The 13179-nt window shown below is 51.4% G+C and overlaps 1 protein-coding gene across 7 annotated transcripts in view; it reads right to left on the reverse strand.

Annotated features, from left to right (window-relative positions):
* Window positions 1–2055: 2055 nt before the first annotated feature.
* LOC121584376 (PDZ and LIM domain protein 5) overlaps window positions 2056–13179 on the reverse strand; it is a 121303-nt gene continuing 110179 nt past the window's right edge. For 3 of the 7 annotated variants that reach the window (XM_041900209.2, XM_041900210.2, XM_041900208.2), the window contains 5 exons: window positions 9517–9736; window positions 4260–4440; window positions 3148–3268; window positions 2697–2812; window positions 2056–2322 (listed from right to left, as the gene is read on the reverse strand). In XM_041900209.2, coding sequence (XP_041756143.2) covers window positions 2230–2322; window positions 2697–2812; window positions 3148–3268; window positions 4260–4440; window positions 9517–9736 — 731 coding nt within the window. In that variant the 3' untranslated portion in view covers window positions 2056–2229. The remainder of the gene's footprint in view (window positions 2323–2696; window positions 2813–3147; window positions 3269–4259; window positions 4441–9516; window positions 9737–13179) is intronic. The other 4 variants (XM_041900211.2, XM_041900214.2, XM_041900212.2 and 1 more) reach the window with 2 other exon arrangements.

The following is a 13179-nucleotide window of genomic DNA, read 5'->3' on the forward strand; positions in this document are numbered from 1 at the left end:
TGTCATTTTCACAAAAGGGTAATAACCTAATTAGAATGTTATTTACCTCGTTCTTTGTTCATTTTTGTATAATTTTATTGAGATAGGCTAGTGAAGAGGAGACAGGAAATGAAGTACGGATTGCGAGGCAGAAAGGCAGTGGGTCGGATTTGAACACATGCCGACTCTGGTAGCCTAGGTTGTGTGTGCCAGTATCCAACCACAGGCCACTTAATGTGCACGTTAAACCCTGTGAGAACCAGCGTTAGAAGATGTGAAGTGCTAAGTCATTAATGTAACAGTGAAGTATGCCATATGACAGGCCATACAGTTGAATCCAATGCTAATTGAGACCTCTGAGGTTAAAAGAGAAGAGTTGTTACACTCCATTACCGATGACAGGATTTCAAGATGTGAGAATTACAGTATGGACCAAGACCTTAGTCGAACCTTTTGGACTAACATTTTAACAATAACAAACTGTAAAATAGAAGATAAATAACACATCACATTTTAAAATCAAGAGCTAAATATACGTGATTTTTTAAATCACCACTGAAAAGATCTCAGACGTATTATCCATGTAACTTGGTTTACTCTTTGTCCTCTGTACCGTTCGTCCATGTCAACAACAACAACAAGATTCAATCATTCATTCTGTTGAGATGGAGGGATAGTGAAGTTTACATCAAGATTAATACCAAGAGACCACAGGAGGTTGGTGGCACCTTAATTGGGGAGGACGGGCTCGTGGTAATGGCTGGAGCGGAATCAGTGGAATGGTATCAAATACATCAAACACGGGGTTTCGATGTGGTTGACGCCATTCCATTCGCTCCATTCCAGCCATTATTAACGAGCCGTCCTCCCCTCAACAGCCTCAACTGCAAGAGACTTCAAGAGACTTCAGGGAAAAACAGACGAAGAAAAATGTCTAAACTTTTCCCCTCACTCTTCGGTCTTCTCTCATCCTCACAGTGTAGGCATGTTCCCAGGGCAACGACACAGCTAGCCCGGTTTATGCTCTTGCCGATGATATTGTCAAGCCAAACATGACATGACAATGAGTGACAAGGAGTTGGCATGACAGCACAAACAGACTGGCACTCAGGCTATGTGGCATGGGGACGTGGATAGAATGAGACTGGGTTGGGAACTTTGTACAAAGAAGCACCTTTTTTGAACAGTACATTGGCAGCCTGTGGTATGTAGCCATGGTCCGAGATCTGTCTGTGCTCTTGTCAACTCCATTGCTGTCCTTGTCAAGCCAAACATGACATGACAATGAGTGACAAGGAGTTGGCATGACAGCACAAACAGACAGGCACTCAGGCTAGAAACAGCCTCCCTCGAAAAAATATATTTCTTTACAAACATTATTTTTCAAACCCTTTCATATACAGTATGATGGGTATCCAACAACAACGTGGCTTTTGGAAACGGTAATGACAATAAGTTCAATGCAGACTCTATCACAGTACGTTGGTAGAAATGATGACAAACAGTCGAACCACCACGTCTCAGGGCAGATGTTTTTTTTGGGGAGGAAAAATTTCATTTATTTATTTTTCAACTGGGACCAATTCTAACAGTTGAATGCAGCATGGTTAATTGTAACGATATCCTCTCTACCGCTTTTCAATACTCTGTATGCTTTGAGGTGTACATGTAAAATATACACATTGAGTCAAAGCTGACAGGGAGCCCTTCTCCGTTGATTTTGGCAATTCAAAACAAAACAAAGGTATTCGTTTTAGTCTAGTCTTATTACGAGAGGCAGGAGTATACATGGATAGATATATAGACAATATGAATATAACCCAACACATTTTTTTTATTATTATTACTACATATAGCCTATCATACTTGACACAAAGCCAGTAAAACAACACTTCATCCCCAGATCTAAAGACCTCAGTCAGATAAAGTCCAGAAAGATCAGAGGGATCTCCATGGATGTGTCCCAAACATCACCCTATTCCCTATGTAGTGCACTACTTTTGACCAAGGCTTAGAGTGCTCTGGGCAACAGTTGTACACTATACAGGCAATAGGGTGCCATTTGGGATGCACCCATGGAGATCTCTCTGATCTTCTGGACTTTATCTGACTGAGGTCTTTAGTTCTGGGGATACTCCAAATACCATTCAACAGTCATAACATAAGTTCTCCGTCTAGCCCAGCCCTCTTTCTCCAGCTCTCCTCCAGCTCTCCTCCAGCTCTCCTCTAGCCATCTGCTCCTGTCCTTGTTCAGATTTTCACCACACTATGTGCATGTTTCCTGCACAGAGGCTTGTCCATTTTGGAGAAGAAGGCTTGACCCTCCAGAGTGGTGCAGCAGACCTGGAACACATATACAGATACAGGATAAAGATACAGGATAAAGATACAGATACATGTGCGTATAATTCAGCAATAAGGCCAGAGGGGGTGTGGTATATAGCCAATATACCACTGCTAAGGGCTGTTCTTATGCATGACACAACGCAGAGTGCCTGGACCCAGCCCTTAGCCATGGTATATTGGCCATATACCACAAACCCCCAAGGTGCATTATTGCTATTATAAACTGGTTACCAACGTAATTAGAGCAGTCAAAATAAATGTTTTGTCATACGGTCTGATATACCACGGCTGCCAGCCAATCAGCATTCAGGGCTCCGAACCACCCAGTTTATAAATATATATATAATAAATATATGCAAGGCCTAACGTACCGCACACACAAAACAGGTGTCATGCCAGGTGAATCCCAGAGCCTCCAAGAACTTGTCCCCTGCCTCTATGGGGAACTCACAACCATGGCAACCGGTACCAAACAGGGAGTAATAGTCTGGAGGGGAAAAGAGAAGAGTTAAGATTTAAACTCCTGAACTCAGACTACTTGTAAAACTGAAAACTCCTGGCCCTAGTTCTGACAGACAGGCAGTCAGTCAGCCTGGGTGCATCCCAATAATGTCTCCTTTCTCCTGAAGTGTACACTTGTTCACTACTTCACAAATATCTACAAACATTGAATTGGTGGAGGCATGGGCTAGTGGGAATGTCCAGCATATTTCTTCGACCAGTAATTTCCTTTCAAATCAGTGAAGGGAATTGGACAGGGAAGGGAAGTGCACACTTTGGGAGGAAGGACAGATAATTGAGACATAGCCTATGTGTGTTCACCTCTTTCACAGTAGGGCTCTCCATCCTCCAGGTGAAAGGTGTTGTTCCTAATAGGCTGCTGGCACGATGCACACAGGAAACAATGGATGTGCCAGGTCTGCTTCAGGGCGTTGATCACTTCCTGCAAGGAAACCACAGACAATTACTAGTCCAGCAAGTCCAGCTCATCATTACAGAGCCTTATCGGTGACAAAGCTGCAAGCGTGTGTGTGTGTGTGTGTTTCCGTGTACGTGTGTGTGAATATCCAACCATCTACCCTGCCCTCTGATTGAACTCTCCCTCTCCAGCACCTCTACTGATCTACAGGAAGGCCAGGCTGACGGGTGCTAAATGCCAGGCGCTAATTGCCAGGCTACCGGGTGCTAATTGCCAGGCTACCGGGTGCTAATTGCAAGGCTGCCGGGGGGGTTAATTGTCAAGATGCCGGGTGCTAATTGTCAAGATGCTGGGTGCTAATTGTCATGATGCCGGGTGCTAATTGTCAAGATGCCGGGTGCTGATGGCCAGGCTGCCGGGTGCTGATGGCCAGACTGCCGGGTGCTGATAGCCAGGCTGCCGGGTGCTGATGGCCAGACTGCCGGGTGCTAATGGCCAGACTGCCGGGTGCTAATTGTGACACATCTGATCGTAGAGCTTTTCTCCAGCTCCCTTTCTTCTGCGGAGCGCATGACAGAGCTTAACACACACACTGATTTCCCACCATTCAGCTGTGAGAACTGGGGAGGTCATTGGGGGATAGACTAATGCTGGAATGAAGGAGGGATTAAGAACGAAGGAGTGAGAAAATTGTTAGCCAGTTAGAAAGGGTGAGAAATAAAAGGGTGGACAAGTTTGAAGAATAAAGGGTTGAGAGAAAAAATGAGGCCTCTGAGGCCTAGTCGTGAATTGTCACTCCATGTTTCCTCAAAGCCGCTCTGTCCTTTTCACGTCAGAGTTTCCATCCAGTCAAACACAGGGTGACAGAATGATTGACAGCCCATGGTAAAGACCCAGAGTTTTTCCTGGTCAGGTGACGCGGTCAGGAAAGACTGTGAAGCTAACTGAAGCTGGTTAGAGGTAGAAAACTCTGAGTAGATGTAGCTTGCTTCGTAGGATGCCCCTCAGGACTTACCCCCAGGATCTTCAGCTGGCAGCGGCTACATGTAGGTGCAAAGAAGTCCTCGTAGCAGTGTTCACAGTAGACGGAGCCCTGCTCCTCCACGAAGCCAATGTCTGCCAGGGATGTCCGGCAGTGGGCGCAGTTAAACTCCTCTGGGTGCCAGGACTTTCCCATGGCCACCAGGAATGGGCCTCTGGAGGGAGAAAACAGCTTTCATTCAGATTAAAGGAGCATGATTTTATACCTCATATGCATTATATTCAGCACCATACCAGTGTCTAGATATGTGAAAGCGGTGAATTTCGTCATTTTGGAGTAAAAAATATAAGAAAAGGTACTAAGCAAATTTCTCCCAGTGAAGTGTTCCTTTAAGATGAAATAAGTTCAATTAAATACAATCTAACTTTCCTATTAGCATCTGAAGCAGCGTTTTCTACCATACTCCCAGTTGAACCCTAACCATAATTTTTCTAGAACCATCACTGTTTTCACAGCAGTACATTTAGCTAGTGTCACCAAAGCCTATCACGCCTGCAAATAGGATGATTAGCTTAAGTGGGGAAAACAACAGTGGGATATTTAATGCACACAATGGTCATTCTAAACTGTGCCGTCACCGACACTCTTTGGCAGGAGCTGGATCTGCTACCCTATCCCCGGGGTTCAGTGTAAGCCAACACCAGAGGAGATAGTCTTAGCTACCGGCCAATAACAGGCTGCTGAGAGCCATGAACTGTAATTAAGGTGAGGAGAGAACCAGTCTCTGAATCCCGAATGGTACTCTATTCCCTGTGTGGTGCACTACTTTGACCAAAGCTCTATGATTTTCCCTATGGGTCATGGTCGAAAGTAGTGCATGACATAGGGAATAGGGTGCCATTTTGGGACGCAAGCAGTGTGTTCTCCTCCTCCACCACGGACTCTCATGTTCTATTCAACAGTCCTAACTCTGGGCAAATTAAAGAATGAACCAGACACCATCATCGGAGGGAGGGAGAGATAGAGAGGGAGGGGAGAGAGAGAGAGCGCGCGGAGCGAGAGAGAGCAAGGAGAGAGAGAGCAGAGCGAGAGAGCGAGAGAGAGAGAGAGAGAGAGAGAGAGAGAGAGAGAGAGCGAGAGAGAGAGAAAGCGAGAGAGAGAGCGAGGAGAGAGGCGAGAGAGAGAGAGCGAGAGAGAGAGAGAGAGAGAGAGCGAGAGAGGGAGAGAGAGAGAGAGCGAGGAGAGAGAGAGAGAGCGAGGAGAGCGAGAGGTGAGAGAGAGAGAGAGCGAGGAGCGAGAGAGAGAGAGAGAGAGAGAGAGAGGAAGAGAGGGAGAGAGAGAGAAGAGAGGGAGAGAGAGAGAGAGAGAGAGAGGGAGAGAGAGAGAGGGAGAGAGAGGGGAGAGAGATAGGGGGGGAGAGAGAGAGGGGAGAGAGATAGGGGGTGGGGGTGGGGGTAGGAAGGGAGCGCCAGCCCATATGCCTTATCTTAATCATGGACTGTGTCACATCCCATCCAGCCTCCTCACCGCTGATTGAAAAGGCTTGGACAACACTTTCCCTTTCACTTTTGCCAATAAGGTGTGTGCTGTGCACCATTTTCATTCATATTTTGGAATGATATGTGATTATATTATGTTTTGTTGAATATTGTAATTCTATTGAAATGGCTGTAGAGCATGGCGCTTGCAATGCCAGGGTTGTGGGTTCGTTTCCCACCGGGGGCCAGTATGAAAATGTATGCACTCACTAACTGTAAATCGCTCTGGATAAGAGCGTCTGCTAAATGACTAAAATGTAAAATGTAAAAGACATTTCCCTCAGGGTCCAACTCTGTACTGTTCTGTATGGTCCCATACAAACACGCTAGAGCTTGGATAAAACAAAATATTATCAATACCGACCGAACCGATAATATATCGAGGGCATTCTAATGATATCAATAATAATGATAATTAGCCTTTACTAGATGAATGTTATGTTCGAAATAAAAGATGTCTGCTAATATGGGCTATTGCTAATGGTCCAACTGATAGCTACAACATTCAAACAAGTAGTAGTCGTTTTAAGATTAGTATAAATAAGTAACTGTGTGACACTCTGGCTCTAGGACTTTTGTATGTGAGCTAGAGTGTATGTTGTTTTGTTGGGGATTTGGGTGTTTTTCTATGTTGGTAGTTCTGTCGGGTGTATTTCTATGTTTGCAGGTCTGTGGGTTGTTTTTCTAGGTGTTGTATGTTGTAGTCAATGACTCCCAATCGGAGGTAACGAGTGTCAGCTGTCGGCTCGTTATCTCTGATTGGGAGCCATATTTAAACTGTCAGTTTTCACCTTTGTTTTGTGGGTTATTGTTCCAAGTTCAGTGTATTGTTACGTTAGGACTTCACTATCGTCTTTTGTTGTTTTGTCGTGGTTGCTTTATAAATAAAGTCATCATGTTCACTCCACGCGCTGCGTATTGGTCCGCTCCTTCCGACGATCTGCCAGACAGAATAACCCACCATAAAGGAACCAAGCAGCGCGTCCAGGAACAAAGGGTCTGGACATGGAAGGAACTGGTGGAAGGTAAAGGGTCCTGGACTTGGGAGGAGATCCTAGATGGTATGGATCGCCGACCATGGAACGAGACGGTGGAGAGGCGACGGCGAGAGGAGCAACGGCATCAGCAGGGCCATCATCGTCGGAAGGACGAGAGGCAACCCCAAGAAATTTTTGGGGGGGGGCACATGGTTTGGGCGACGGAGCAGCAGGAGGCTGCCACAAGGCAGAGTCAGAGGGCTGCCAGGTTAAGGGGCTGACGGAGGCAGAGAAGGGACGGATTCAGTGGGCTACCAGGTCAAGGGGCAACTGGGTAAAGCAGGGAAGGAAAGTGTTGAGGCACGGCGTGAGGTACTGGGGGTGTGTAACCAGTTCGGTCCGGCCCGTTCCTAGTCCCGTGGTGCAGCCAGTAGTGTGTGTTCCCCGTGACGGTACGGCCTGTTCCGGTTCCTCGCACTAAGATACGGTGCGCGTCGCCAGCCCAGCCCGGCCTGTTCCTACTCCTCGCACCAGGGATACGGTGCGCTTCGCCAACCCGGCCCGGCCTGTTCCGGCCACTCGCACCAGGGATACGGTGCGCGTCGCCAGCCCAGCCCGGCCTGTTCCTACTCCTCGCACCAGGGATACGGTGCGCTCGCCAACCCGGCCCGGCCTGTTCCGGCCACTCGCACCAGGGATACGGTGCGCGTCGCCAGCCCAGCCCGGCCTGTTCCTACTCCTCGCACCAGGGATACGGTGCGCTTCGCCATCCCGGCCCGGCCTGTTCCGGCCACTCGCACCAGGGATAGCGGTGCGCGTGCGCCAGCCCAGCCCGGCCTGTTCCTACTCCTCGCACCAGGGATACGGTGCGCTCGCTAACCCGGCCCGGCCTGTTCCGGCCACTCGCACCAGGGATACGGTGCGCGTCGCCAGCCCCCGCCCGGCCTGTTCCTGCTCTCCGCACTAGGCGTTATGGGAGTCCCCAGGGTCCAGCATGCCCTGTTCCGGCTCCCGCACTAGGCGTTAGGGGAGTCCCCAGGGTCCAGCATGCCCTGTTCCGGCTCCCGCACTAGGCGTTATGGAGTCCCCAGGGTCCAGCATGCCCTGTTCCGGCTCCCCGCACTAGGCGTTATGGGAGTCCCCAGGGTCCAGCATGCCCTGTTCCGGCTCCCGCACCAGGCGTCATGTGCGTTCCCAGGGTCCAGCAAGCCCTGTTGCTTCTCTCCGCACTAGCCCTGAGATGCGTGTCCTCAGCCCGGTACCTCCTGTTCCGGCACTACGCACCAGGCCTACGATGCGCCTCAGACGGCCAGAGTCTGCCGTCTGCCCAACGGGCCTGAACTGTCCGTCTGCCCAACGCCGTCTGAACTGTCCGTCTGCCCAACGCCCGTCTGAACTGCCCGTCTGCCCAACGGGGCCTGAACTGTCCGTCTGCCCAACGCCGTCTGAACTGTCCGTCTGCCCAACGCTCCGTCTGAACTGCCCGTCTGCCCAACGGGGCCTGAACTGTCCGTCTGCCCAACGCCCGTCTGAACTGCCCATCTGCCCAACGCCGTCAGAGCCTTCCGCCAGACAGGATCAGCCAGAGCCTTCCGCCCAGACAGGATCAGCCAGAGCCTTCTGCCAGACAGGATCAGCCAGAGCCTTCTGCCAGACAGGATCAGCCAGAGCCTTCCGCCAGACAGGATCAGCCAGAGCCTTCCACAGACAGGATCAGCCAGAGCCTTCCGCCAGACAGGATCAGCCAGAGCCTTCCGCCAGCCAGGATCCGCCAGAGCCGTCCAGCCAGGATCCGCCTGAGCCAGCCAGCCAGGATCTGCCCCTCAGTCCGGTGCTGCCCTTTAGTCAGGTGCTGCCCTTAGCCCGGTGCTGCCCCTTGGTCCGGTGCTGCCCCTTAGTCCGGTGCTGCCACTTAGTCCGGTGCTGCCCCTTAGTCAGGTGCTGTCCCTTAGTCGGTACTGCCTACTAAGCAGTTTGTGACTGTGGTGGGGTGGGGATCACGACCGGGGCCAGAGCCACCACCGTGGACAGACGCCCACCCAGACCCTCCCTAGAGCGTAGGCTGGTGCGCCCGGAGTGCGCACCTTTAGAGGGTACTGTGACACTCTGGCTCTAGGACTTTTGTATGTGAGCTAGAGTGTATGTTGTTTTTGTTGGGGATTTGGGTGTTTTTCTATGTTGGTAGTTCTGTGGGTGTATTTCTATGTTTGCAGGTCTGTGGGTTGTTTTTCTAGGTGTTGTATGTTGTAGTCAATGACTCCCAATCGGAGGTAACGAGTGTCAGCTGTCGGCTCGTTATCTCTGATTGGGAGCCATGTTTAAACTGTCAGTTTTCACCTTTGTTTTGTGGGTTATTGTTCCAAGTTCAGTGTATTGTTACGTTAGACTTCACTATCGTCTTTTGTTGTTTTGTCGTGGTTGCTTTATAAATAAAGTCATCATGTTCACTCCACGCGCTGCGTATTGGTCCGCTCCTTCCGACGATCGTGACAAACTGGTCAATTGTGATACAGACTTTTGTCCATATTGCCCAACTCTAACTCTCTCTCTCTCTCTCTCTCTCTCTCTCTCTCTCTCTCTCTCTCTCTCTCTCTCTCTCTCTCTCTCTCTCTCTCTCTCTCTCTCTCTCTCTCTCTCTCTCTTCTCTCTTCTCTTCTCTCTCTCTCTCTCTCTCTCTCTCTCTCTCTCTCTTTCTCTACTTCTCTCTCTCTCTCTCTCTCTCTCTCTCTCTCTCTCTCTCTCTCTCTCTCTCTCTCTCTCTTCTCTCTCTCTCACCTGATGTCCATGTTGCAGTGGCCACACATGGGCGTGCGTGTCCCTGCCGGGATGTGTTCGGCCATCTGCACCAGAGTATCCTCGTCTTTGGGATGGGGCTGGGGGGCCGGCCTCTCTGGGGCAGGGCCCTTAGGGAGAACACTGGTGGTGACGTTCCCTCTCATTCCAAAAGACGGGGTGATGAAACATGTCTGAAGGCCAGGTTTAGGGAAACCTGAACCTACAGGATGACAAGCGGGTGGTAAGTTCACACACTCATTCATTTCAACACAAACTACACAGAGTTCAGACACAGCTCAGACAGAGTTCAGACATGTTGAATGATGAATCATGAACATAAACATGTTGGGGGACTTGGGGGAGGAAGTGTGTGTGTGTGTGTGTGTGTATGTTTAGGTGCGTGTGTGTGTGTGTGTGTGTGTGTGTGTGTTTGTGTGTGGATGAGTATGAGAACGCCCATGCATCCCTGCACTGCATGCTTGTGCAATTCTAGGTCTTTGTGTTCCAGGTGTCTTTTTGTTTTGTGTTATTCTCTGAGTTGACCTCTGTGACCAAGAGACCTGGTCTAGGCAGCTGGCCGGATCCAGGAGATCAACCAACAGCACCAGTGAGCAAAACACAGAATCAATTATTTCAAGCAGCAAGACATTCCAACAGTTCGCTGGAACACCTGGCTAAACAAGCTCCCCTTTGATCCCACTTTGAGGCTCCAGAAAAGAAACAGTGTTGCAAATGCAGCTGGGATTGGAGGTCGATCGAAAGTGGTTACATTTCTCAGAGTAAAGTCAGACCTTGCAGACATCGCAACAGGCAGACTCATCAGGGGTATTGGAATAAACGCCACAGCAGCAATCGATCAAAGTCATAGGCCATACGTACAATTCGGACAACAGTGACCTTCTTTGTCATGTCAAAACATATTAGTGAAAGAGAGCGACTGTAGGTCAGTAGACATTCAGGACTAGACAACTCTAGTGCACAGTGCATGCTGGATCACTGTGTGAACTAGGCCTTTGTTGGCACAGGTCCGAAGCAGCATAGTGTCCATGTAAAACCTGGTGGGAATGAGGTTGAGGCTGAGGCTGGGGCTGAGTCTGGGGTTGAGGCTAGGGCTGGGGCTGAGGCTGGGGTTGATGCTGGGGCTGAGACTGGGGCTGAGGCTGGGGTTGATGCTGGGGCTGAGACTGGGGCTGAGGCTGAGGCTTGGGCTAGGAGGCTGAGACTAGAGTTGAGGCTAGATTTGGGTCTGGGGCAAGAGTTGGTGCTGGTGCTAGAGTTGTCCTGGGGCTAGATTTGGGCTGGGGCTAGAGTTGTCCTGGGGCTAGAGTTGGGCTGGGGCTAGAGTTGTCCTGGGGCTAGAGTTGGGGATGGGGCTAGAGTTGGGTCTGGGGCTAGAGTTGTCCTGGGGCTAGAGTTGGGGATGGGGCTAGAGTTGGGTCTGGGGCTAGAGTTGTCCTGGGGCTAGAGTTGGGTCTGGGGCTAGAGTTGGGTCTGGGGCTAGAGTTGGGACTGGGGCTAGAGTTGGGACTGGGGCTAGAGTTGTCCTGGGGCTAGAGTTGGGTCTGGGGCTAGAGTTGTCCTGGGGGCTAGAGTTGTCCTGGGGCTAGAGTTGTCCTGGGGCTAGAGTTGTCCTGGGGCTAGAGTTGGGTCTGGGGCTAGAGTTGGGTCTGGGGCTAGAGTTGTCCTGGGGCTAGAGTTGTCCTGGGGCTAGAGTTGGGTCTGGGGCTAGAGTTGTCCTGGGGCTAGAGTTGGGGATGGGGCTAGAGTTGTCTTGGGGCTTGAGTTGGGGATGGGGCTAGAGTTGGGGCTGGGGCTAGAGTTGGGTCTGGGGCTAGAATTGTCCTGGGGCTAGAGTTGGGGATGGGGCTAGAGTTGTCTTGGGGCTTGAGTTGGGGCTGGGGCTAGAGTTGGGTCTGGGGCTAGAGTTGTCCTGGGGCTAGAGTTGGGACTGGGGCTAGAGTTGGGTCTGGGGCTAGAGTTGGGGATGGGGCTAGAGTTGTCCTGGGGCTAGAGTTGGGACTGGGGCTAGAGTTGTCCTGGGGCTTGAGTTGGGACTGGGGCTAGAGTTGTCCTGGGGCTAGAGTTGGGGATGGGGCTAGAGTTGTCTTAGGGCTTGAGTTGGGCTGGGGCTAGAGTTGGGGCTGGGGCTAGAGTTGGGTCTGGGGCTAGAGTTGTCCTGGGGCTAGAGTTGTCCTGGGGCTAGAGTTGTCCTGGGGCTAGAGTTGTCCTGGGGCTAGAGTTGGGTCTGGGGCTAGAGTTGGGTCTGGGGCTAGAGTTGTCCTGGGGCTAGAGTTGTCCTGGGGCTAGAGTTGGGTCTGGGGCTAGAGTTGTCCTGGGGCTAGAGTTGGGTGGGGAGATGGGGCTAGAGTTGTCCTGGGGCTAGAGTTGGTCTGGGGCTAGAGTTGTCCTGGGGCTAGAGTTGGGTCTGGGGCTAGAGTTGTCCTGGGGCTAGAGTTGTCCTGGGGCTAGAGTTGTCCTGGGGCTAGAGTTGTCCTGGGGCTAGAGTTGGGGATGGGGCTAGAGTTGTCGCAGTGGTCTAAGGCACTGCATCGCAGTGCTATCTGTGCCACTAGAGATTCTGGTTCGTATCCAGGCTCTGTCGCAGCCGGCCGCGACCGGGAGACTCATGGGCGGTGCACAATTGGCCCAGCGTCGTCCAGGGTAGGGGAGGGAATGGCCGGCAGGGATGTAGCTCAGTTGATAGAACATGGCGTTTGCAACGCCAGGGTTTTGGGTTCGATTCCCACGGGGGGCCAGTATGAAAAAAAATATATATATATGTATTCACTAACTGTAAGTCGCTCTGGATAAGAGCGTCTGCTAAATGACTAAAATGTAAATGTAAATGTAGAGTTGAGGCTGGGGCTAGAGTTGGGTCTGGGGCTAGAGTTGGGGCTGGGGCTAGAGTTGGGTCTGGGGCTAGAGTTGTCCTGGGGCTAGAGTTGTCCTGGGGCTAGAGTTGTCCTGGGGCTAGAGTTGTCCTGGGGCTAGAGTTGTCCTGGGGCTAGAGTTGGGTCTGGGGCTAGAGTTGGGTCTGGGGCTAGAGTTGTCCTGGGGCTAGAGTTGTCCTGGGGCTAGAGTTGGGTCTGGGGCTAGAGTTGTCCTGGGGCTAGAGTTGTCCTGGGGCTAGAGTTGTCCTGGGGCTAGAGTTGTCCTGGGGCTAGAGTTGGGTCTGGGGCTAGAGTTGGGTCTGGGGCTAGAGTTGTCCTGGGGCTAGAGTTGTCCTGGGGCTAGAGTTGGGTCTGGGGCTAGAGTTGTCCTGGGGCTAGAGTTGGGGATGGGGCTAGAGTTGTCTTGGGGCTTGAGTTGGGGATGGGGCTAGAGTTGGGGCTGGGGCTAGAGTTGGGTCTGGGGCTAGAATTGTCCTGGGGCTAGAGTTGGGGATGGGGCTAGAGTTGTCTTGGGGCTTGAGTTGGGGCTGGGGCTAGAGTTGGGACTGGGGCTAGAGTTGTCCTGGGGCTAGAGTTGGGACTGGGGCTAGAGTTGTCCTGTGGCTTGAGTTGGGACTGGGGCTAGAGTTGTCCTGGGGCTAGAGTTGGGGATGGGGCTAGAGTTGTCTTAGGGCTTGAGTTGGGCTGGGGCTAGAGTTGGGTCTGGGGCTAGAGTTGGGGCTGGGGCTAGAGTTGGGTCTGGGGCTAGAGTTGTCCTGGGGCTAGAGTTGTC

The sequence above is a fragment of the Coregonus clupeaformis genome, chromosome 16 (assembly GCF_020615455.1).
Source record: "Coregonus clupeaformis isolate EN_2021a chromosome 16, ASM2061545v1, whole genome shotgun sequence".
Lineage (NCBI taxonomy): Eukaryota > Metazoa > Chordata > Actinopteri > Salmoniformes > Salmonidae > Coregonus > Coregonus clupeaformis.